The sequence below is a fragment of the Corythoichthys intestinalis genome, chromosome 10 (assembly GCF_030265065.1).
Source record: "Corythoichthys intestinalis isolate RoL2023-P3 chromosome 10, ASM3026506v1, whole genome shotgun sequence".
In the NCBI taxonomy this organism is placed as follows: domain Eukaryota; kingdom Metazoa; phylum Chordata; class Actinopteri; order Syngnathiformes; family Syngnathidae; genus Corythoichthys; species Corythoichthys intestinalis.
The window spans coordinates 9,989,098-10,012,807 of record NC_080404.1 but is presented as its reverse complement, the minus strand read 5'-3'; the positions used below and the strand labels follow the sequence as shown (position 1 = coordinate 10,012,807).

General features: G+C 37.6%; 1 protein-coding gene and 1 long non-coding RNA gene across 14 annotated transcripts in view; one reads left to right on the top strand and one right to left on the bottom strand.

Moving 5' to 3' along the window:
• Positions 1-23,710, top strand: part of dst (dystonin) — a 255,373-nt gene that overhangs the window by 144,981 nt on the left and 86,682 nt on the right. For 11 of the 13 annotated variants that reach the window (XM_057848279.1, XM_057848273.1, XM_057848272.1 and 8 more), the window contains 16 exons: positions 93-245; positions 363-596; positions 707-979; positions 3,448-3,999; positions 10,413-10,589; positions 10,824-10,947; positions 11,028-11,236; positions 13,542-13,859; positions 13,930-14,096; positions 14,184-14,340; positions 16,180-16,306; positions 16,433-16,483; positions 20,711-20,946; positions 21,333-21,462; positions 21,633-21,832; positions 22,966-23,464. In XM_057848279.1, coding sequence (XP_057704262.1) covers positions 93-245; positions 363-596; positions 707-979; positions 3,448-3,999; positions 10,413-10,589; positions 10,824-10,947; positions 11,028-11,236; positions 13,542-13,859; positions 13,930-14,096; positions 14,184-14,340; positions 16,180-16,306; positions 16,433-16,483; positions 20,711-20,946; positions 21,333-21,462; positions 21,633-21,832; positions 22,966-23,464 — 3,607 coding nt within the window. The remainder of the gene's footprint in view (positions 1-92; positions 246-362; positions 597-706; positions 980-3,447; positions 4,000-10,412; positions 10,590-10,823; positions 10,948-11,027; positions 11,237-13,541; positions 13,860-13,929; positions 14,097-14,183; positions 14,341-16,179; positions 16,307-16,432; positions 16,484-20,710; positions 20,947-21,332; positions 21,463-21,632; positions 21,833-22,965; positions 23,465-23,710) is intronic. The other 2 variants (XM_057848283.1, XM_057848276.1) reach the window with 1 other exon arrangement.
• Positions 6,435-8,091, bottom strand: LOC130922967 (uncharacterized). The gene is made up of 3 exons (XR_009064632.1): positions 8,005-8,091; positions 7,144-7,236; positions 6,435-6,527 (listed from the first exon to the last, which is right to left on the bottom strand). It is a non-coding gene; the product is annotated as an uncharacterized LOC130922967 (long non-coding RNA).

Here is a 23,710-nt window from a genome sequence, read left to right as displayed (position 1 = left end):
ATCTTATACTTTATATGCATGTTTTCTATTACTCCTTCTACCTAAGCAATTGTTTCAAGAAGTCTAATGGTCATTTGTTTTTTTCTTTTCAGTCTATTGTGGAAAGGCACCAAGCGATTTCAGACAAGTTAGAAGAAATGTGTGATAGTCTCACTTTGACAGAGAACCGTCTGATTGGTCACCAACAGCAGGCTGACAATACAGAGTGTGTCACAGACCTGCAGCAGTACCAGCAGGAGCATCAGGTATGACAAATGTCTGGATTTTACTCGGCATTCAGAAAACGAGTTACGATGTTATCAGTCAAGGTCAATTGTGCTTTATATTCTGACCGTTTGTTTTGTTTTATGCCTGATCTAAAGGCCTTGCAAAAAGATGTCTTGACAAACGCCACTGCTTTGAATGAGGTCATCTCCAGCACTAAAAAGTTTCTGGAAGAAAATCAGGGCAAGCTGTCAGCGGACCAAATAGCGGATATTGAGACAAAATTGGAAGAAGCGAATGGCAAGGCCAAGCTTATCCAAAAGCAAGCTGAAGAATCCAGGAAGGACTTGGAGAAGGTTGTTACTACCGCTATAAAACATGAGAGTGAAAAGGTCAGAAAAAAATGTGATTACCTTCATAAAACTGTAATGCATTTGAATTTAAATGCACAACACCCAACCTTTATATCACTTTGGGGCCTTTTATCAATATTTGTATTTAGGCTGCAGCTGTTGAACGTCTTGAGGAAAGCAAGAATAAAATAGAAGGTCTACTAGAGTGGGTCTCCAAAATTGGAGATAAAACTGAACGATGTACTGATGAGGCAGACTTCATAAGCAAAGAGAATGGAAATCTGCCAGAGGAAACATTAGACAAGCTACGGAAAGGAGAGAAGGACGACGCTAATGGAAACACTTTGCATCAAAGTGAAAGTGGTTTTGACGGGCAAAGTGATGCCTGCATGGACATTGACAAGCAGTATGAAAGAGTCAAGGTATGTTTGATGTTTTTCATTTGTAGAGGTATAAATGTGAGTATACAGTCTGGCAAAAAACGTGCACGTAATAAGCATTCCATATTTACAATAGGGGTGCAAAGAAATATTGAAATGGTGATGTATCGTGATAATTTGCATCCCAAAAGGTTATCGATACGCCTATGCCAAGAATCAAGATATCGTTTTAAAAAGGTGTCAATTTTTAACAAAGAAAAAAAAAAAGGGAGCCAACAACTTGCTACCACAGTCTTCAACCATAATAGTGTCTCAGTTAACTCTATGGCTGCCATTGACGGCACTCAACGCCCAATCCCTTAAGACTGGGAAGGGCGAATGAACGTTTGTTCATTCAAAACAAAACATTCACAGTCATTCTTTCCAATTTTCGGGGCATTTACATGTCACTTTCTGTTCATTTTAGGGCATTTACAGGTCGCTTCCTGTTGAGTTTGAGTCACTGCCTATTCCTTTGGGAGCTTCCCGTAACACTTCCTGTTCTGAAACCCAAATTCAACAGGAGGGACTCAAAAAATGCCCCAAAATGAACAGGAAGGGACTGAAAATCAACAGGAATTACCTGACATGGCCAAAAATTACCCCATTGCCTGGCATTGGCTGTCAGTGACAGCATAGAAGTGGGATGGGCCCGTTTGAAGTGGGAGGGGTACATTCACTGCCACCCTCCCAGCTCAAATGGATTGGACGTCTACTAGTGATAAACTTACAGCAGAAGGATGAAGACAGATTGTTTTATAATTTATTAGTTGTTTTGTAGAATACCCGAGAATGAATTCCTGACCAATACAATGATAATCGTTATATCGCCATATCGCGAGATCCTCGTTATTGTGAGCTTTCTATTGCAAATCGTATTGTGTCGTGAGGTACCAAGAGGTTTCCACCCCGAATCTAAAAGCAAAGAAACTGCAAAACGGTATACCTACTTTTGAACCACCCTTTATACACACAATTAATCATGACTTAAAATTTATATGCCAGGTTTATTTGAGTATTGCATTCATTAGGGTAATAATTTTGAGAATTAGGTTTTAATACTAGGGATGTCCTAATCCGATCACGTGATCTGAAATTGGGCTGGTTGTGCCATTTTTCAGGGAATTGGAATTGAGTGAAAAGGATCAGGTTTTGAATTATTAAAATATATGCTTCATGCTCGTACAGCCTCTCACTCTCCCTCCCGCTGCTTTTCTTGGTCAGCAGTGCCCTGGAGTTAGGCATTTAAAGTTAACAGTGATTGACAGGGGTGTAGCTTTGATCTTGCCAGAGACGTTTGGTAGCTTTACTATCAAAGGCCCAAATGTGTCAATCATTGCTTAGCTTGTTAAACACCAGCTGGAGTTTGCTGTGGCAACTCATTGTGTAAGTGAGAGGCTCTTCTCAGCAGCATGTTTGGATTTGAGTGGACTCAGGGGCCGTTTACATGGTGACTCTCCGAGAATACGAAAAATTTCAAATTTGCATTTATATGGGCCCGTCTCCATTCGAACAATGTCGCAATTCTGCATGATAAGGATGTAGTTCTCATGCCAAGCCCTAGGGGGCAGTGCAGGTTTACAAAGTGACAGCGAATGATGCACTTTGACCCCACTAAGCTCCTCAGCGCGGAATAAAATATGCCCGCCCACTCGAAGCAATGGCATTTTTCTTTTGTTCAAAAAGGCACAAAAATGGAAACATTCAACTTATTTGATTCAAAAATATTATTAAAACAGTAAATTAAAGCCGACATTCCGCCATATTTGCTGTTTTTAACATTTGGTAGCACCGCTGCACACCCCCAATGTGACGTGTACAAGTGCTGACATTATTGGTGCGGTCTCGCGCCGCGGGAGCCTTTGATATGCATGCGGAGCAAGCCCCTCCCTCAATCCCCCGCAATCGGATTCTTCCACTTTGGAGGCAGGGTTCGGAATTTTTCGTCTTCGCCGACACCATATGCCACGAGGCCATTCTGCTACTCAGTCATTGCGTCTTTGTGTCGCAGAGTTGCCATGTAAACTGCCCCTCACTCAATGAACTATTTAATAAAGACAAGCATTTTTTTTTTTTACGTTATTCTTGTTAAAAAATAATTCACAATATTAAGGCGGCACGGTGGGACAGTAACATGTTTAAAACTTTATATATTTTTTAAACAACACTTTTTTTCTGAATCGGATCTGGACTCTGTATCGGCAGATTCTCAAAATCAGGTGACTCGGACTCAGGTGCAAAAATATGCGATCGGAACATCCCTATTTAATACAAATATACTGTTACTCTTCATTGTAAAGTTTGTAATTTTACTGGTTAAAGTTTGTTAAAGACTGATCAAGTAATACAATCAGAACATATTTGACTGTATGTTAACTTGCAGTTAGTTCCTGTGGTTTGGGCGAGGAGTGTACAACATGGCTTCTTTGACTTACAGTATGTTACATAAATGATATCACATCTTTGTCAAGCAGGCTCGTCACCAGGAGATACTTTCCCAGCAGCAGGATTTGATCATGGCCACCCAGTCAGCCCAAGCTCTTCTCGACAAGCAAGCCAATGTTCTCTCTTCAGAAGAGAAAGATAAACTACAGAAGAACATCCTGGAACTGAAGGAACGTTACGATGCTTCCCTCAACCAAGCTGAGCAGCAGATGAAGCAGGTCCAATGTGTTCAGGAGGAGTTGAAGAAGTTTCAAGATGATTGTGAAGAGTTTGAGGACTGGTTAGCGCAGGCTGAACGCGAGATGGAGCAGTTAGCTGCCTCAGCGGGTTCCCTAAAAATCCTCAATGATAAACTCCTCCGACAGAAGAGCTTCTCAGAGGATGTCATCTCTCACAAGGGCGACCTTCGTTTCATCACTATTTCGGGCCAGAAAGTTCTGGATGTGGCCGAAGCATGCGGAGTCGCTGACCCAAAGTCTAAAAATGGCCTGATGCAAGTTGATACCTCAGGAACCTGTTCTGCTGTCAAGGATAAACTGGGCTCTGCAGCCAGTCAATACAAGACACTTCACACAAAGGTATTTTGTTTGGAAAATAGTATGTAAGCAATGGCATACATTTGCCACTTGGTGGCAGCATTTCTCTTTCCAGCAAAAAAATGCATCAATGAAAAGTCAGTCCATTACGGAAGCGTATTGCATTCACTTGAAAAATAAAAAAATGGGAGGCTGTTTTTTGAATTAATTTTTTTTCAACCCTCCGTTTTTCTAATTAATTTATTTTTGGGTTTGTTTTTTGAATTCATCTTTTTTCAACCCTCCGTTTTTCTAATTAATTTATTTTTGGGTTTGTTTTTTGAATTAATTTTTTTCCCAACCTTGTTTTTCAAAATAATTTATTTTCGGGTTTGTTTTTTGAATTAATTTTTTTTTCCAACCTTGTTTTTCAAAATAATTTATTTCTGGGTTTGTTTTTTGAATTATTATTATTTTTTTTCCCGAGCTTGGTTACCGAGGAAAAAATATTTATTCAAAATTCAAGCACTTGGAAGTCTCGCGCGAACTGCATCCTGCAAGTCCAATGCTGGACGACACGTCTCGCAACACCTTCAAGCGGCCGTTTTTCAAATAAATATTTTTTCCTGAGCTTGCTAATGCTAATGCTAAAAAAAAAAAAAAAAATTCAAAATTCAAGCACTCGTGAGTTATCGAGGTACTTGGAAGTCTCGCGCGAACTGCGTCCTGCAAGTTCAAGACTGGCGGACAGTGGGACACCTCTCGCGTACACCCCAAACTACTTATGACGGTCACACTACTGGCTCAATTAAGGTAAGATATCGATATGAGTTATTCTTATTCTGTCCTAGTTGTAACGTAACCAGCTAGGAGCTGGAATTGTGTGGAAACTGCTCGAAGCGTCCCCGTTTTTTAGAACATCAAACTTCTTCTGTCCGAGTAACATAACCGAATGCTTACAGCAGCGGGTTTCATTGCAGTGGCTGCATTCTTTTTCTAAGAATATACTTTTGCACAAACGTGAGGCATCTCCTCTTCCACTGGATATATTGATGTGTCCCGCTAGCTTAATGCAAACCTACAATGGAATGCGCTATTCAGGCGCTAGCAAATGGCATTGATTCGCCTTATTTAACTCGAAAAAAATAATTTACACTCACAAATACCAACACGTTTCTTGTCAAATACAAATTTTGAATTCAGGAAGCAAATTCGCCTTTTATTGCATGTTTATAAGTACGAGCAAAGTTATACTGCAGTGCTTAAACGCATCAAAATATTTTTCCACAGATGTCTTTAATTTGTGAATTTTTCTCTCGTGTTGTGTCCATTTTATTTTAGAAAGAACTGCAGGAAGTTCTTCACCGCTGGAACAACCAGAATTTTACCAAGCAGGAATGCTGTACTTCCGGCTGGGAATCTAGTACCTCCATTACCCCATCTTTTTGGTGCCAAAGAGTATCTAAAAGAGGAATCTCATATAAAGATAACCTACAGAGAAGATTGACTGCAGAGAGGACCCTATCCCTGTGATGAATTTTTTTTTTTTCGATTTGTTGCCTTGCCATGACAAAAAAATGGTCTTCATCCACTCACTTTTCCAGAGGAAGCCATCGACCTTTTTATGTTTTTACATTCTTACATACCATTTCTGATAAGTGTAATAAACTGCACAAGCTATACGTTGTCTTAATGTACATCAACATGTGCTGACAGTGCAATAACTATGGAAAAATTACAGCAATGCCCATAATCGTATGTTGACTGAAACATTTACTGTCAACTTTTCTTTAAATTGCAGCCAAACAATTAATAGTAACAATAATTTTTGAATACTAATATTTTATCAAGCAGTCTCTCAATCAAAAACAAATTAATCTATATATTACACATTGTATTGTAACACATATGTAAACTATTTCTAAATTTAATAGCAAATGGCAAATAAAAACTGTGAAACTTGGTATTATCATTATTTCACACATTGTAGACTGCTAACATGCAAGAACTGGCAGAAATATTCATAAGTTTGCCTCATTGGCTCAACTGACAGTGACAGTACAGAGAAATGCATCATGCAGAGCAGTACTGAACTACCTGACTCAGCAGTAAAGACACGATCAGTTGGCAAAAATTAATGTACCTTTTGAAAAAGAAAAACATTTACAAACACTTTTGGAATTAATTTCACATGAGGTAGAACTTCCAATACTAAAATTTATTAGAGGACCGGGTTAGATGGAGACAACTGATTCGTTGTGGGCACCCCTGAAGGGAAAAGCCGAAAGGAAAAGAACAGAGAAATACACCAAAGTATTTATTCAATACATTCTCAACTCCAAAACAAATGTTCATGCAATGTATTTTGCCTGAATGTTGCTGGGCAATAAAGCAGTGAATGATCCCTGCCTGCCCACCAACGTCTAACGGATTGCCCTCAAACCTTAATCAGAATCTTTGTTGCTCACCCCCCCCCCCCCCCCCCCAAGTTTAGGGAACAGGGAAAGTCTTTTTTTTTTGATTGATCACCAGGCTGGAATATATGACGACAGAGCAGCAGCATCTAATTGTCCATTTATTGTGCTTTCAATCTATAACAAAAATTAAAAAGTATGCATTAGACATACACAAGCTCAATTTAAGGGAGTAAAATGTGAACATTTCTTAGTAAACAATTATATATATTACAGTAGAAAAGATCAGCTTATATTTAATATGCCATGCAGTAGGGTTGTCAAAATACATTTTCAGCTCTATATCCTTAAAAAATGATACATTAAAAAGCCAGAATTTTTTTTACTAATAAGAAAAAAATTCAATTGAAATTAAGAGTAGTGCAAATCATTTCCGCATGACAACAAATGCAAAAACGAGTAAAACAAATGTCTCCAATGAGACAATATTTTAGGGTCAATGCTGTGCAATACACTCAAATGTTAACTGGCTGAAAAAAAACATTGGAAAAATTAACCAAACCGTTCATATTTTGCTAAAACTATATGACAATAAAACAAGTTGCCAACCAGTTAACATCAGAACATACACATTGCAATGCTGTATTAGCAGCAGCAACTGTTGAAAACTATCCAGCTATTGATAGGCTGAATATTAGGCTGAATATCGTACTTTTGTGATCAAATATCGTAACAGTATACAAAATTTCCAAAACAATACTTTGACACTTTTTCATATTTTTGACAAACCTACCCTGGAATTTTTCTTTTGACTTATGCAATCTTGTAGTTCTCCTCCGAAACACATATTCTGCGTAGAACATCAGCAGCGGTTGTCATTGCAATGCTGGCATGGCAAATGAGAGAAAAAGGAGGAATACAATCATTTAACTGTCAACCGAGAAAATGTGCTTATTCAAATTACTGCCAAAATTGGTTTGGTTGGTGTCCTTCTGTGCTGTAACCTGGGCAACTCATCATTGTGCACTAATATATAGTAAGTTACTGTGTGTACCGGTAGTATTATTTAATTGCTTACATGTCCCATGATAAACATGAATTGATTGCTGTAAGATACGTTTTGGGCTTTGTTTTTCCTGTGCCAAGAAAATTCGTGTCTAGTAAGCCGCCAACAACAACATAAAACAGTCCGGTCACTCAAATAAATAACGCAAATCCATCCATTCTTTTTCTACATAGTTTATTTTTCCCAATCTCGAGTTCAGACACATCAACATACCCGTCGTAGGAGAAACCTCATACTTGTGCAATCGTGTTTTCATTGTAAAGAAGGCAGCCAGTTCAATGGACGACACATGTCCACGTGGCGTGGATAATATCTATTTTACACAAATACAGTACTGTATTACGGTATAGGCAATGGCATTATAAAACCATTCCATTTTATGTGTGGAAAGGCGCTAAAATAACTATTCGGGTAAGTTACTTTGACCGACGAAGTTTGCTAGTCTAAAAAACGAATGCACTTCGAACAGTTTCCAGCCAATCGCATATCTTAGTCCGTAACTCTTTAATTTACCTAGTACTGCTTTATCAGAATATAAAGGCTTAACACAGAAGGACAGTTTTAGCATGACTCATATTGATGACTTACCTTAACTGAACGAAAATAGAAGACGTTTGAAGGTGTAGGCGACAGGTGTCCTGTCCTACAGACTCCTCTCTCCAGTCTTGAACTTGCAGGACGCAGTTCGCGCGAGACTTCCAAGTACCTCGATAACTCACGAGTGCTTGAATTTTGAATTAATTTTTTTTTTAGCATTAGCATTAGCAAGCTCAGGAAAAAATATTTATTTGAAAAACGGCCGCTTGAAGGTGTCGCGAGACGTGTCTTCCAGTATTGGACTTGCAGGATGCAGTTCGTGCGAGACTTCCAAGTGCTTGAATTTTGAATAAATATTTTTTCCTCGGTAGCCAAGCTCAGGGAAAAAAATTAATTCAAAAAACAAACCCAAAAATAAATTACTTTGAAAAACGTAGTTAGGAAAAAAAAAAATTCAAAAAACAAACCCAAAAATTACGACGGAAATAAATTATTTTGAAAAACAAAGTTGGAAAAAAAATTAATTCAGAAAACAAACCCAAAAATAAATTAATTAGAAAAACGATGTTGAGGGAAAAAAATTAATTCAAAAAACAAACCCAAAAATAAATTAATTAGAAAAACGGAGGGTTGAAAAAAATTAATTAAAAAAACAGCCCCAAAAATAAATTACTCAGAAAAACGGAGGGTTGAAAAAAAAATTATTTCAAAAAACAGCCTCCCATTTTTTTATTTTTCAAGTGAATGCAATACGCTTCCGTAGTCCATCAAGCAAATATGATTATTTTAATATCAACTGTGTGTCTGTGAAGCACTCTTGAAACTTGATTTGCTTGACTTGCTGTGATTTGTGGCTGTAAAAAAAAACTTCAACTTGTACGCGGTATACATTAATAGATATAGAACATCTGATACATTATCCAGTGTTAAAATGCAGATCATACTCGGGTAGACTATAAGGGACATTAGCTTTTGAAGTTCACTGGCACACTATAAAAACAACTGGCCCAGGTTAATGCAACAGTTCTTGATCTCAATAATCAGGAAAAAGAACAATTGAATAACATGAGTAACATTTATTTGTTTTAGGTAGATATAATGAAAATGCAGCAAAATGATGCAAAAACATGAATCTAGTGTAGGGTTGCGGCTATCGATTATTTAAGTTATCGATTAATCTATTAATTAGTTAGTTCGAATAATTGAGTAATCGGACTAGGAACCTTTGATGCGTTGCAGAATGAATTTTCGGAGATTTAAAACAAAGACTTTCTAAGTTGCACTTTCAAAAGCGAATACAAAACCCTAAAATTCCTAAGTGTTTTTTTTTTTTTTTTCAAACTATGCAGAATTGCACTTTCATTTCACAAGAGCAATAAATGCATTTAAAAACAAATTTAAATACCTAAGCCTAGCCTCAAACAATTAAAATAAATAAATAAATAAATAAATAAATGAGGATCTAAGTTCAACAAAAGAACAATTGGCTAACTTGCATAGCAAAAGTCCGCTAGCTTAAATGTGATGAAATACTCTTAACAATGGTTCAAACCCATATTCCCACAAAAAAACTGATAAATATACATGTGAACTAAATTACGAATGCATAAAAATCATATTAGCTCAAACAAAAACTTACCTTATGTTGGTCTTAACATGGAGCAGCTGGATTCAGCCATGTTTAATGAGTTGTGTCATATTCACTGTTTCCACTAGAGGGCAGTGTATCTACCCAAATCAATAAAACTAAATGCAAACACTTGCAAAACAAACCATTACAAAGCCACTGTAATTAAATGAATCCTTAAAGCAGCTAAATTTGATTCGAAGCTTTTTTCCAATCAAATTGCTCGAGTTAATCGATTAATCGTTGCCGCACTAGTCTAGCCTGACTAATGCTATTCAAATTCCATAATCACATCTATAATCACTGCATTATAGCCAACATTTTCATAAATCTGCACACCACACATCTCGTTTTTTGTCTCATTGTCACTGAGCCAATTCTACCGGTCTTGCCACTGGGGCTAAAAGCTTTTCTCCCTTTTCTTTTCATATTGTATTTTACCTTCTCTCAACTCCTCAGTGGCTTTCTCTTTATTGAGTGGTCTCTTTTTCCCGGTGTTTGGCCGGGTGCTGGGGGTTTCACAAACATGTCGTCTTTTAGTATAACACTATGTTGGTACTGAGATACCTACAATCAATCAGGAGCAGTAATTGTGTTGCGTGCGTTAATGTGGGAGCGGGCGAACGAGGTGTGTTTACGTGACTGTAGGGTTGTCTTTGATCGGAATAGCGTAACATCGTCAAAACACGGAACCATTGGGAATTTTTATGTTGTTGGCCAGTGGTTGGAGCATTCTGGTGGCCCTGATGGATTTAAAAGTACGTCCGGGCCGTTCATATTGTCGACCCCTGAATCTATGCCTTTACCTATATCATTGTTACTTGGATTTCAGTGCAACCAGCTTGGCAACAACCTCAAAGATATTGTTGAAAAGTACAAGAAGTATGATGACTCCAGCACAGGCCTACTAAAGTGGCTTGAAAGCGCTGAGGAGGAGGCGAGGAAACAACAGTCCGAGGCAATCGCTGCTGAGCCAAAAAAGCTGCAGATACAGCTAGAAGACACCAAGGCAAGAAACAACACCAATATTGTTCTAATACATTCTTTACCTTATTTAGCCACATGAATGTAATATATGAGTGGAAATCAAAACTATTACAAAGGCAGAATCTTTATACATTTGGCTTCATCAGAATATGCACTTGTACCTAAATATGTGGCTATTTAACTTCATCTTAATTATGTTTTGATTCTCTCATCACATGCTGGATCGGAAAAGTCAACCTCAGTTTTTCTTCCATAGGTTTTACAAGGTCAGATGAGCGGACATCAGACTGCTATTGACACACTATCCAAGGCAGCTGATTCTTTGATCACATCTGATGGAAACCTGTTGAGCAACTTAGACGAGATCCAGGAGACAGTAGGTGAGTATCTCTAAATGTTATCAAATGTGGCTATAATTGAAGTGTTGATCAAAACTGCTTATTTTGTCATTATGCAATAGATGACATAGTGGAGCGATATGACAATTTGTCCAAGGCTGTGAGCGATCGCAATGAGAAGCTGCAGATCACCTTGACTCGCTCCATGAGTGTCCAGGATGGACTGGATGAGATGATGAGGTGGATGGAGGGAGTGGAGGCCAGTGTGAAAGAGAATGGACAAATTCCATTGGACTCTGCGTCTCTAACAGACATGCTAAGCAAAGAAACGGTATGTATTTTTGTTAGTACATTACAAACATTTGGTACCTACATGGGCCTTTATTGGGGACTTACTCAATTTTAACCACTTTATAATGTCGCCACTGTCATTATTGTCATAATTTTAGAAACCATTAAAATTCACAACTGCCATCTACAATCTGGAGCAATTTGGAATTAATATTAGTGTTGTAAAATGATTACAACACGATGAAATGTTTACATGAAGTACATCATTCTAACTGCTGACTGATAAATACTATATTGTTGCGTGCAGATTGCTACAGACTGGTTTTGCTAGTTGGAGATAAATAAGTAACAACTTTTGCTCTTGCCAACCAATCAGAGCATGGGAAATGTAATTTAGGGGCTACGTTTTAAAAAATCTGGTTGAAACAGGCCTATTCCTAATACAATTGAAGTTACATTTAGCGGCACTAAGGATTCAGAAGGCAATGGGTACATTAGCCCCATCATTAGGGCCTGAGCACCAAGTGGTGTGAGAGCTCTATTGTAATGCAAAGTATTATTAATATCATTATTACTAATATTATTATTCTTTTTTTCATGGCAAAATGAAAATGAGCAATTTGGAGGCCTTAACATGCTTGAAAACTCACCAATATTTGCAGATACATGCGGCTTGGTGTAAATTTACATAATTTTGAGACCTTGCGAAAAACCGTAACAAAATGGCTCAACATCGTGCCGTTTTTTCAAAAAGACCTCTTTTATTAGTTTTTTTTCTTAACGCAGAGTTATGAAAATTGGGGGGTTGATACCTTGTGCAAAACTGCACCAAAAAGTCTCTTGGACCCATATCCCATAGCCAATTTGGATTGAATGTGAAAACCATGCTATTTTAGTCCATTTACAGCACAGGTGTCAAACCGATTCCAGAAAGGGCCAAGTGGGTGTAGGTTTGTTTTCCAACCAATGAAGAGGACACCTTTTCACCAATCAGATCTTTTACATGTGTAATCAGTTAAACTTTTGTCAGGTGCTGCTTGTTTCAGTAGGAAGTTCATTGGTTAAACTCTGCACGGTATCGGTTGGAACAAAATCCAGCACCCACTTGGCCCTTTCTGGAATCGGTTTGACACCTGTGATTTACAGGGTGCACATTTGAGACGTTGGCGCCTGGGGAGTTAGTTGGAACCTCCTCAAAATTGGTGAGACTGTCCATGAGACATATGAGGTATAATGTTATCAAAATGTTGAGTTTTCATTCATAGGCCTGACTTGGGCGGGGTGCCAAATGCCAAAGTCTACCTTTTTTTTGGCAACCCGCCAAATTCATTAAATGACTTATATCTCCCTGATCCAAGGTTAATTCTTTTTCATATCATTCATATCATATTCATGTATGAAAGGTATGAAAGGCCTGAACATGGCTGCATTGAAATATTACCCATTATACTAAAAACAGACTCCTCCTCCATGGAAAAAAAGTGACCTCAAACCTGCAAATGACCTCAAACCTGCATCAGGGGAGCTTTAAGACATGTGTTCAGGTGCCTGATGAAAAATTCTGAGGTTTTAAGCAGGAGGCTCTAAACAGGAAAGTGAGAATGACCGTGACAATTTTTTCTCAACACAAATTTCAAATTGTCATAACTTGACAGATATACAACATATCTGCGCCAAACTTCCCGTGCTTGATGAGAGTCCAACCCTGAAAAGTTTTGTTGGGGTCCTTTGCATCAGACCTACAGCGCTAACTCGTGGCAACAGAAAGTCACTCTTTTACATGTCCAGCTCCTTTCCAGTTGGTCAGTATAGTTACAAGACCTTTTGTAATTCAACATTTTAAGGCCCATATCCACATGTCTCTGTCTGTTGCCAGTACATTTCTTCAGGGACCTAGGCAGCTTATAGAGCCACGAAATTTGGCACACTTGGTCGCATTGGCCCAATTAGAAGATTCATTTTGGTTTTTGATTGGAGCGTGGCTGCACAGCTCAGTAGCACTTCCTTTTTTGAAGGTCCCTCTTCAATAGGGTCTTATTTCACCTAGCTGTATGAATGCATTTCTCATATACAAAACCATCTCTGTCAGCCATGCCTGCAACACAAAAGCGGTTGCACACAAATAAATAGAAAAATAGGCGAGTTTCCAGCACAGGTTAGTTTCTCAGGAGATGATGAGAGACAATCTGCCATCACCCTGAGCTGTGTGAGATCTGAGTTGTGATATGTCAGAGTTGCGCCAAACTGCGAGGGCCCGTTCAGTCCTGCTTGCAGGCCTAGTTGTATTTGGCATTTCCAGTGATTGTCTCCTTTTCAAAGTTTTCCATATTTTTTGCTTTTTAAAGGCTATAGAGCAGGACATCGCAAGTCGCCAGAGCAGCATCGCAGCCATGAAATCGAAAGTGAAGAAGTTTTCGGAGACAGCCGACCCCTCCTCTGCGGCTCTCCTACAGTCCAAGATGGACGCTCTCTCAAAACGGTTCTCAGACACCTGTGACAAGCATAAGCAGAAAGTTGCACGCCTTGAAGAAATTAAAGATAAAGTGGAAGAGTTTGAGAATGTTGCAGAAAATGTACAGCAGTTTGTTGTGAAACGTTCGCAAGATCTGTATGAGACTGACGGGCCTGGGAAAACATTTGAAGAACTCGCTCAGCTAACACAGGTAAATGGACCACCAGAGAGTCACAATTTAGCACAATTGCCGAAACAATGACGTTTTTGGTTTTGTCTAGAATGCAAAAGCTGAGATGGTTGAACATTACGGTAATGTGGAGAAGTTGCAGACCCTTTCCAAGGAGCTCTGTGAAATGAGTAAAGATGGTAACAGAGCACAGATCCAGAGCAAGATGGACAATCTCGTAAACATCTTCAGCACTTTCAAAGACACAGTCAAAGAAAAGTACTTCCCATTTCCTTGTTATCTGTTCCTCAAAGTACCACAAATTAGATCCTGGACACTTTCTGACTAGTTTTGTCAACTCTGCAGGGATGAGGAGGTTTCATCCTGTCAAGACTTGCTGGGAGAGTTCAGGGCTGCGGCCGGTCTTTTCAGCAAGTGGCTGGAGGAGACCAATGAGAAGGTGCCTGTGGCGGAGAAAAGTTGCAATGCTAAAAGTTTGGAGAAGGACTTCCAAATAGTCACTGTGAGTCACTATAAGCACATACCAAACCGAAAAAAACAAATTGTCTTTTCACTAACTGTCACTACTATGCCTGTCGTGATAACAAATTTTAGTAGGTGATATATTGTCTCATAAATTATTGCCGATTTTCAATGTTACTGGCAATTTTTTTTAACCAACTCAGCCAACTTTAGAAAAAAACTGGATCGGAAGTCTAGATCGGAATTTTTCCTGTGTTCCGAACCGATACCGATGCGCATTTTTTTGCCCATATCGGCGTCCGATCCGATCCAAATATCGGATCGGGACATCTCTAGTAATAATAACCAACACGGCCCCGTGTTCAATACAAAATCCTCCTACCATGACAAAACAAGTAGGAACTCGTATTCACATAGGAACTAAAGTTATACAACATAAAATATACAATATAAATGAATACTACATCACATTTGTAAAATGCAAACACATAATAAAATAAATAATAGCTCATTTAAATAAAATAAATTGTAATGAGCTAAAGCACCTGTAATGAAATAATAAAAATAATACACGGATCCTTCTTACAAAATTATATTTATTAATTTCTGTGTGGCGCTTTAACTTGAGGAAATCCACCCATAAAGCTTTTAAACCGTTCATGAGGGAAAAAAATTCATTGAGGCATTTCATTTGTAAAATACATGTTAAAATATTTGTCATTGGGATTGCTTTTCTCTTTAGCACAGGACTTCTTTTTTCTTCTTTCTTTCAGAAAGAAAGCTGACCAATATGTGGGGTCTGAAAGGCAAATTGTTGTTGGATTATTATCTTTAAATACCCGCTACTTTTTGAGCAGAATTCCAGCTTTGTATAGGCTACTGTTCCTATTGTTGAAAGCACAAAAGTGTGTAATAAACAACTAGCACATTTATATTTTGCATTTTGTTTTTTTACTGTACCGAAAATGAACCGAACCGTGACCTCAAAACCGAGGTACGTACCGAACCGAGATTTTTGCGTACCGTTACACCGCTAATATGTATATACAGTGGGGAGAACCCCCCACTGTATATATTCTCTGTCAATTAAAGTCCATCAAAGTGTTTATTCGATCCAAAATGACTGTCATCTTGTCCTGCAAAGTGTGCATGTTATTAAATTTGAAGACAAATTATTCATTGCAAATCAAATTTTTCGGAATGGGTGTCATTTTAATCCTATTTTTAGTGTAGAATCGAATATATATTTACATGTTGAACATTATGTGCATTTATTTTAAAATGTTCACTGGAAGTACGTTCGCTAAGCCGCTAATGATAAGCTTTACACTCAGTTAAAAACAAAACAACTTTTATTTTCGTCATGCATGTGGTGTCAGTAATAGATTTTTTTTCTTTATATGCCATTGTTTGCAAATGCTGTAAACCAGCGAGTTTTCATGTTAAAATGTCACCTTTTAACCGCAAGTTTACGTTTATGACAAGACTACCAATGTTTCATAGCAGGCTAAAGTAGTTAGTACATTGTCTTTTTTCTGTTAGTCTCAATGTAGCAGTGCTAATGTTTTAGAATGTTAAATATAGATGTGTTGCCTTATTTTGTATATTGTATGTTGGTTAATTCTACAGTGTGTTGATGACCAACAACCATCTTTGAAAAAAAAAAAAAAAGTCTCATATGCGATCAGCACGCACGTGTGCCGAGTGCACACAGCACACGCAAACACATGCAGAACAAAAATTAACATTTTTATTCACCGTGTGATTAATTGACTTATTGCATATCACGACAGACTTAGTCACAACTAATGATTTTCGACAGAAGTAGTAGTCAAATTGTGTAAATCATTGGCTGCTATTCTATACATTTTTTTCTTAGGGTTTGCTGGAAGAATGGACATCGAAAGGTCCTGCTCTGCAGGACTTGAACACCAGAGGAGCTTCTCTATGCAATCGGATTGCTAGTCTCACATCCCCTGCCAAAGCTAAGATCACTAACAAGACAGGTGAACCCACTTAACACCGTCTGTATGAATTATGAAAAGTGATGTGGAGGGTTGCTGTTATTGTGCATGTTGATGTTGGCTAACTGGAAATATGTCTTGAGCTTTGTCTTCATGTCTCTGTATTAGCTCTTACTAATGGTGGTGGTCCAGTGAGCAATTCCTACTTAACCAATAAAGGTAATCAGATGTGCATGAGGCTATTACAATGTGAATGCAAATAACATGACTGGGTATGGCAGTATTGTAGTGCTGGAAAATCTACTGTAATGTTATTGAGGCATGCAACATGAAGAAATAATGACTAACATTACTTGACATCATATTTTTTTTATATACATTGTCCAGCCCTACTGCGCTTTTCGATGCCAGAAAAAAAAACATTGGCATGAGCCTTAGGGTTTCTTACGTAAGTGATTTTACAACTAAATATTTTCATATTAAAATTAGAATATGGCATGAGCTGTACTGCTTTTAACCAAACGGAGGTTTATTTATATGCCTTATGTACAGAGGTGCGTAGAGTAGCCAAAGATTGTTCTAGAGTAAGAGTAGCGTTACTTCCGAATAATATTATTCAATTAAAAGTAAAAGTAGTCATCCATAAAATGTGTTTAAGTACAAGTAAAGTATTTGATGAGAAGAATACTTAAGTAATGAGTAACATTGTGATTAACTGCTTATAATGTTTTTTTGTTGTTGTTTTTTTTCAGCACAAAGTTATATTTATGAACTGTTATTATTATACTGTACAATATCCCAAGGGCACAGGTTTGCATAGGGACGATAGGGACATAAAACTACCAACTGTTCAGGATGCTCAAATTCTCCCCACCAACTTTTAAGCAACCTTATTTGCATAATATAATGAGTTCAGTTATATATGTAATTTAGATTGTGTTCCCATATGTTGTAAGGATAGAATTGACCCTACCATTATTAAGTGAATTATTTTAATTATGTTCAGACTTACATTTACCCATTTTCACTTGCTGAATGTGCCGGTCCATTTTTCCCCCTCAAACGCACGTTTGATTGGCTGATGACTTGCACTTATTTCAAATGAATTTATTTATTTCCTACATTAATTATTTAAAAATAATTTCAGCCTATGCAGACATTTTTTTCATATAATCGTACCTTAATCATAGTTGAGGTAAAAAGGTTTCAATTTTTGTTGCCTTTAGCTGTGCTTGTGAGCAAAAGCAGTCTACCTGGAGGAAGGCTCCATTTTTATTTATATTTATAATATCCTGACTAAAAAGTTTTAAAATTTTTTTTATTTAAGTTCTATTTCTTTATTTAGAGAGACAGTGTTGAGTGGTCTTAAGACAAATGTTTTTTTTTTTGCTTATGAAATCCAGACATTTATTGTGGAAGTTTTCAAAATGTTTCTTAGTAGTGTTTGGGAAAAAAAAAAAGGTTTGAATCGAACGGTGTATCACCTGAACCAATACAGAAAGAAAATTAGAATAAGTCAATACAGATTTATTTTGCATTGATCATTTAGCCTCTCAATTAATTAGGCTCATATACCCGATCTGATTGGTCTTTTTAATGTCCCTTCCCCAGCAAAAATTGTACATGCAGGTTATGCTTTTATATCATCTTTACCAATGTTGAGCCCAAACCTACGCCTTGACTATAACCAATTCCATAACCACATTAAACCAAATAAATACGAAAAACAATAAATAAATAAATAATTCGGCAAGAGAAAAAAAATCAACAGAACTGAAGCATCATTCATCCAAAGAGCATGGGTGCCCTCTAGTGCATAAAATAGTTCCTAGTTTGAATACAGTGAATACAGGTAGTCCAGGGGTTACGAACGAGTGCCGTGCTGGCGTTGTAACCTGAATTTCCGCATAAGTCGGAATTAACCCTTTGACTACCCCAAATACGTTATTTTTAGGGCTGTCAAATTTTTCGCGTTAACGAGCGGTGATTAATTTTTTAAATTAATCACGTTCAAATATTTAACGCATGCACGGAATAACCCACTCACGCATTGCCGCTAACAAACTACACTGGCGCTGTTTTATGTATATTGAGAGCTAATAGGCAGAGACAAGCGAGTGGAGCGGACACAGGCATTCATTGGGGCCGCGCTATTTATTGGCAAAAGCTTTGGCATCTCTTCCACAACAATTATAGCTATTGTGGCGAGAGACATGGGGAAGAATGACAGGAGATCTTTTTTTAACACCTTGATTTAACACAACGCAGAGATGATATACCATTTGCAGCCACCACTGACAGTCATGGTTGCCCAACTTCCCATCATGCATTTGGTCGCTACATTATCATTTACTGAAAGCACAACAAAAATAATATTCCTATCTCTAAAAAAAAATTATGTTCACAAAAAGAAAAGCGCTCAATACAAAGTGAACTAGCATTGCCAATCAAAATAGCTATGCAAAATAATACTCAGACTTTGGTCAAAATCTATTCAAACATTTCGTTTAGCTCAACAAATACACTAGATGGCAATATTTAGTCACAATATATAAACTCACATTTATCTTATCTGTGGATCCCTTTTACAGAAAGAATGTTAATAATGTTAATGCCATCTTGTGGATTTATTGTTATAATAAACAAATACAGTACTTATGTACAGTATGTTGAATGTATATATTCTTCTCTTATCTTTCCATTCCAACAATAATTTACAGAAAAATATGGCATATTTTAGAGATGGTTTGAATTGCGATTAATTACAATTAATTAATTTTTAAGCTGTGATTAACTCCATTAAAAATTTTAATCGTTTGACAGCCCTAGTTATTTTTTTTATAGTGCTTAAAGGTGCGACGTGATTGAACAGACCAGCGTCATCATCGAAACGGCAAGCTTGAGTCTGATTGGTGTTATGGGGTCATGTGATTATTGTTGGCACATCTCGTTGTTGAAAAACGTAACACTACTGTTGACATCTCTGGCATAATAAAAAAGTAAAAATTAATATGTAGAATAAAGAGTAAAAATGAAACGACTTGTGTATCCCAAAGTTGCTGAGTAAGAGTAGTATTTCTTCTTCACAAATTCACAAAAAGTTACTCAAAAAAAATACTCCAACTCAAATTACTTAAATATAACGGAGTAAATGTAACGCGTCTCTCCCCACCTCTGCTTATGTGTAAAATATGCCTTTAAAGCACTAAAATACTCACAGATAAAAGATTAAATAATCAGTAGTAGTTCATCTTTAGAATTACTTTCATCAGAAAAGTTGTTGTTCTCAATATGTTTGGACATTAAAATAAAAAAAATAAATGGCGGAAAACACTAAGGTGATTTGAAGTTCTGCTCTGAGACCCCCAATTTGTCCAAATTACAAAATTGTCCGCTATGCACGTGTGACACATCATTGGAAATCTTAAAATGTCAATTTTCTGGGGGAAGAAAAATTTTGAACAGGAGGGCATTTAAAAAAAATTTAAAACAGCAAAACCCTATCTGGAGATGAGAGCATGCGTGAGCAGAAATACAGACGCCATGAATTTAATGAGATATTATCGCGTACTTACCATGTTTCGATCCAAATACTTCATGTACCATGTATCACCGAGTGTCATGACTTTTGGGGGATTTTATGGGTGAAACATGGTCGCAAACATCAAGGAGTGGTCGAGATTTTCTTTTTCATATATTTACCCTTTTAAAAGTTTTTCAATTTGTCTTTGTTCGAGTCGAATATTTATCATCTAAAATATTGGGGAAAATGCGACAGTAACGAAAAAAATACAACTAAGCGATAGTTATGAGGTAGATATCCGTGACTTTTTTACAGACGCCAATTTTTTCATTATGACATCATTTGTTTAAAAGTTTAAAATATGCGAGTGAATAATTTTCTAAAGTGTTTTTTTTTTTTTTTTAACTAAATATTGGACATCAATTAATGATTCTAAGCTAAAAATGACAGACATTTCAAATAAAATAATAAATACGATTACTTACCTTCTTTTTATGGCTAGGTTGAAACAAAAGCGGTTGCGCGACGTCTGTAAACAGGGGTTTTCAGGGTAAAACACACAAATTAAAAATAGTTCGGGGGCTTATTGCGGCATGAATCTGATATGGCAGCATATAGACATATTGCTCTATCAAACACAACAGTTGTTTTGACTTAAAATACAGCAGTTTCTTTTAAAGAGGGGTGCAAGAGCAGAAACTGCTTTTTCAGCCTTGTCTGTGTTTTCCGCCATATATAGTCGATGTCATGTGAAAGTTAATTTATTTGCATTTGAGGAAATATTTCCTTAATAGTCAAATTTTTTTTTAATTCAAATGTTTTGGAAAGGGTCTACGTCATATAATTGTGCCAGTAATGTGTATCAATTTGCAAAAATGAAGAAATGACAGGCTATTCATATTTTTATTCTGTGAATTCCTCAGAGCTGATGACAATCCAGCAAAATATGTCATTCGTCAACGAGGGCTATTCCTGTCTGGGTGACACGCTGAAGCGTCGATCCGCCGAACTGGGTGGATCGGTGCGGGAGCTGAAGGATGCCAAAAAGGAGACTGAACACATGATGACATGGCTGGAGGACATGAAAAAGACCGCATCCTCTTGGAAGAATGGTGCCACAGAGAAAGATGCAGTGAAAACACAGCTTGAACAGCAGAAGGTGATGAGATAAAAACTTGAAAACTTTTTTCTCTACATTAATCATTTTGGGCAATTTAAGTTCAAGTGATGACAGCGAGAATATCACCTTTATGTACAGTTATTAACTTCTAAATAAAATTGCAAGCCCATATCTCATGGGCAGTGTTGTTTTTGCCCTTTTAATTTTTGTCTTAGTCATTTGGACAAAAATCATTTTTAGTCTTAGTCATATTTCAGTCGGTTCAAAATATTTTCGTCTTAGTTTTAGTCGACGAAATCTTATACAGATTTGGTCTAGTTTTAGTTGATAGTTGCTCAAAATATTTTCGGCTGTTAAAATTCAAATTGAAAGTACATATATTAGACAGATATTAGATATCTGTACATATTTTTTTTTTCACTCAGGTGTTTGAAGACAGCATGAAGCAGAAGAAAGAGCAGCTCCACAAGGTGAGGGAGAAGCTCACTGACTTGATTGAAACTCAACCAAACTCACAGGAGGCAGATAAATGGAGGCAGATGTTGGAAGAGATAGGTAAGCGCCAATATTTGGTCTTTTCACAGAATCCCAATATAGCTTGTTTGTCATTGTCCATGTCACAGCACAGCACCATCTTTTTAAAATCAAATTAACACATTTATAAAGCCAAGCTCTGCACAGTATGAGATGCGGACACTTGATGGAATCATGCTCTGCTGTTATAGATGCTGCTTGGGCAGATATCAGTGGCTCGGTGTTGGAAAGGAAGCAGCACCTGGAGCAGTCCAACAAGAATCTGGATATTGTCCAAAGCTCTCAAGTTCAGCTTGGCCAATGGCTGTCAGAGAAGGAGCTGATGATGAGTGTCCTTGGACCGCTCTCAATTGACCCCAACATGCTTAAAATGCAGAAGCAACAAGTCCAGGTAGACATAATTTATAGAATTGTATAAAAAAAAAAAAGTCTAAATTTAATATATTCAAAATAATATAAGAATATTAAAAATTTATTGCTCATAAATATAAAATTTACCCTTGTAATAATTGAACTTTTTATATCTGAAGAAAAAAAAACATTTTCTGAGTTTTGTATAAAATAATAACAGGTTCATATTCGTGAGAAATGTAGCCCTGACTCCCGTTGAATCATCCGTTTGGTCTTATTAACCCTCGTGTTGTCCTCGGGTCAAAATGATCCGCCACTGTTTTGTTTTGAGACTATTTCGTCATACAGGGTGACCCAAAAAAAGTTTACACTCAGTTGACTGCTTGTTTAAAAGCCATTGAAACATATCTAAATAGGTTGTCATGCTTAAGTGATTCATTAAGGTCACTCAATGCAGCTGGTAATCTCTCGTCTCTACAATTCCTGTGCTTCTGCTGAAAATGAAGAAAACTTTAGCTGTACCTGAATTGCTGCGTGCCGGTCTGACACCTACTGAGATTGCAGCAATTCTGAGAATATCCAGATGTGCAGTCTACAAAGTTAAAAAGAAGCTGAAAGATACTGGAACAGCCTCACGAAAACCTGGGTCTGGAAGTGCCGATCTGTGCGGACCAAAAAATTGATTGACAAGGTGATATGTGGCCACCCCAGAGTCCAGATCTCAATCCCCTGGATTATAGCATATGGGCAACTGTGGAGGACAGTGCCTGTAAGAACCCACAAACTTCTGTGGCAGCCTTGGAGAGGTCCATTGTTAGATCTTGGGAAAAGATGACAGCATCCTACATAAAGAAGACCTGTCAAGCGTTCAGCAGGCGCCTGGAGGCTGTTGTGACACTTAAGGGAGGACACATTGAAAAATAGAGTGTACTGTACATGTTCTTTACAATAATGTATAATTTGTGATTAAATTCTGATTCTAAGATGAATAAACATGGCATTTAAGTTGTATTATGGCAGTGTAAACTTTTTTTTGGGTCACCCTGTATTGTGGCGAAGGACAAGATGTTAGTTCTAGCTAAATGAAATTTGGTGTTTAAAGTTCAATTAAACTGCTTGAATTGGGGTCTAGTGTAGGATGGACTGAACATGTTTACTGTTTCTTATGTTAAGATCCTCCAGAATGAATTCAAGAGCCGCAAGCCTCAGTTCGAGCAACTCAAGGAAGCTGCCTCTGCCATTTTAAACTCGTCGGATAGCCAAGACCCTTCAAACGGTAAGCTGGTGAGAGATCAGCTCGCTACAGTCACCGACAAATGGCAAGGACTTATCGGGCAGCTGGATCAGCGAGACGGCCTCATCGACCAAGCTGTGGTGAAGACGGGAATGTTCCAAGAGCTACTGAGTACTCTTGGCCAGACAGCTGCTCAACTTGAAGATCAGCTCGGCAGACATCAGGCGAGTAGTACACAACCCGATGCGGTGAAGAAGCAGCTGGAGGATGTCCACAACATCTCGCTTCAACTGAGAGAAGAGAAGCCGAAGCTGAAGCAGGCCGAAGCTGTTCATGCAGATCTTAAAGCGATGGTGACTGAGGACTATCTCAAAGCTGACTTAGACAGGCAGTTGGAGAGTGTCAGCAAACCTTTCAAACAGTTGGAAGAGAGAGCAGGTTCGTCATCTTTATTTAATGACAACTCGAGAATGTTTTCCTGGCTCAACTTACAGCCAAATGACTTGGGAGGTTAAGTTATTTTTTCATATTTGTGGTCGTGGAACATCCAATTTTCTTCCAATGTTTTTCCCATGAAGGATCCACTCATTGGCTATTGTGAATAAGTTGAGAATGATCACCATGACTGCCTAACAAGTGTGTGTCTATGACAATAGGTGAAAATGACAAAAGATAACAGTCCTA